General features: G+C 40.8%; 1 protein-coding gene across 1 annotated transcript in view; it reads left to right on the top strand.

Annotated features, from left to right (window-relative positions):
* The window catches only part of LOC109546990 (dynein axonemal heavy chain 3), a gene marked incomplete at its 3' end in the record, with an annotated part of 2,458 nt that extends 667 nt beyond the window's left edge, over positions 1-1,791 (top strand). The window contains 5 exon segments of the mRNA XM_048664307.1: positions 336-471; positions 523-884; positions 943-1,261; positions 1,315-1,522; positions 1,577-1,791. Coding sequence (XP_048520264.1) covers positions 336-471; positions 523-884; positions 943-1,261; positions 1,315-1,522; positions 1,577-1,791 — 1,240 coding nt within the window.
* Between the last annotated feature and the right edge of the window lie 362 nt (positions 1,792-2,153).

Raw genomic sequence — 2,153 nt, 5'->3', positions numbered from 1 at the left:
AAAAGATGATGGTGACATTAGATAGAGAAAGCTCTGAAATATTGTTGATCCAAATTGCAGCTTTCGGACGTTTTCGGTAAATTTGCTACAATTTTCTAACGCCGGTTTGAGTTATTCACTATGGGCAACACCTCGACTGAGCGTCAATTTCCTTTTAATTCGTAGCTTAATGGAAATGGAAAAAACGTTCATATTCTCGCGATTTTAAACAGAACTCATTGGTCAACAGGTGTGGAAGTCTACAACTTTTCCATAACTTTCGCCAATTTTTGTCGTTTCTTAACACAACTCACAGATTTGGGAGCGTTTTTAGTTTAAAAACTATCAATTTCCAGAAAACTGGCTGCTCTGCAAGCGATCCTACCTAAAGACCCAGACGAACAAAAGGCATACTTATACGAAACAATTCGCAAAGAAATGGTGCCAGTTAACAGAAGCGACATTGAAAGAATCGTGTATTACCTAACAGAGGTAAGTTAAGAAACAACAGGATTGCAACTGTAAAGAAGGGTATTTTTCCAGGGTATCGATCCTAAGGACATACCGCCTTACAATCAGCATCTGCTGGATAGAGCCGGACTGAAAATCCCGGAAAAGTACCAAATCCTTAAATGCTTCAAGCAAATGCAATCGTCCCATCTATCCGAAGTAATCAAGTGGTACTGCATTTACATGCGCTACAACATGCTCTTTTACGTGCTGCATGATCCTGCCGAATGGAAGAGGCTCAGGCTGGAAAGTAGCCCGAAGTTTTTTCCAGTGCTGATGATTAGAGCGCCCGTAACGTGGCATTCCCAGTACTGCATCAGTCGACAGTACTTGGAAAGGCACTACTTTAACGGAAATATCATTGTAAGGAAAATTAGGGATTTGTGGTTTGAAAGGTCTGGGAAAGTCGCATTTGTTTCCGCATCAAATAAACGTTGTCGAATTGCCTTGCAGATATAATGAGATGCTTATTTTGCCATTGACTACTCTAGTGAGTCAGTTCGCGTTGGATCCCAGCGACTTTGAGGCCACAGTTGCGAAAAGTTGCGAAGCCTCAAGAAACATCTTAGTGGCAAACTGGCTTCCTGAATGTGCAGATATTTTCCTGGAATTCAAGAAAAACTGGTGGCAGTACGTGCCGAAAAAAGCCACAGACTCTTGCGATCTAGTCGACAAGTTTTTCCGCTGCGTTAACATGCTGCTCAGCAAACAGTTGCGCTCTTTGGTGATGAGAAGCCTCGAAGCCTTCAAGAATCTCCTGGTCACTTTTAAGGTATCAAAATTGTCGGCTGAATGAGACTGTGGAGCCGAAAAGGCCTTTTCCAGCAAGGAAACGACTATGAGGGGGAATATTATGATCTGGCGTTGACAAATTTGCCCATCTTGAATGTGGAGGCTCTTCCCATAGTGGGAACCAACCAGCTGGTTCTGAATCCACCACTAAACAGTGTTAAGGAAATGCTAGTTCGCTGTTTGGAGAAAATATTGGAAGTGAATAAGGGCATTTTGAAGATCGAAAATATCATGTTTCCCGGTATGGTCAAATGTTGCTGGAATTTCCTTCATCTTCCTGACTCTTCTGTTATAGAAAAAGCGCATCAACAAACCTACTTATACTCAGTATATGAAAACGAAGAGCCGGTGCTGAGCATTTTTGACGAAGTCTCCGATGCCTTTGATGCCAACTTGGTCGGGCCGGAAAAGTATCTGGTTTTATACGATAAATACGCGTACATTTTAAATGGCGAAGCCGAAAGAGAGTTGCACGAGTTTTTTGGGATTGTGCCGTTCCCTTTCTTGAAGGTACCAAAAGCGAAATTATTTTTTTGGTTTGTGTATTTTRTTGCTATTGGATAAGGGTTTCGGTCGGAAAATCCGAAACAAATTCCCATTCTCCGATTGCTTTCACCAAATTAGTTCAAGTTGAACTGATGAATAAGTGGCGAATGTTCTTAAGACTCCAAAAASTCCCTTAGATGGCACCAGCAATAGTCTATACAATTAAAGCAGAAAAATGAAAATTGAATGGGATTTTGCCGGCAAAAATTGACATTTTAWTATAAACAATATTACTGGGGTTCAGTCATTTATTTAGATATCACAATTTAGTCAATTTTCTTAAAAACGTTTCGGTGTTTTTCCACCATCATCAGTTTGTTCGCCTA

The sequence above is a fragment of the Dendroctonus ponderosae genome, unplaced genomic scaffold (assembly GCF_020466585.1).
Source record: "Dendroctonus ponderosae isolate FM_Combo_2020 unplaced genomic scaffold, Dpon_F_20191213v2 Dpon_F_20191213_2, whole genome shotgun sequence".
Lineage (NCBI taxonomy): Eukaryota > Metazoa > Arthropoda > Insecta > Coleoptera > Curculionidae > Dendroctonus > Dendroctonus ponderosae.
Note: the sequence above shows the minus strand (reverse complement) of the source record. Positions and strands in the feature narration are given on the sequence as shown.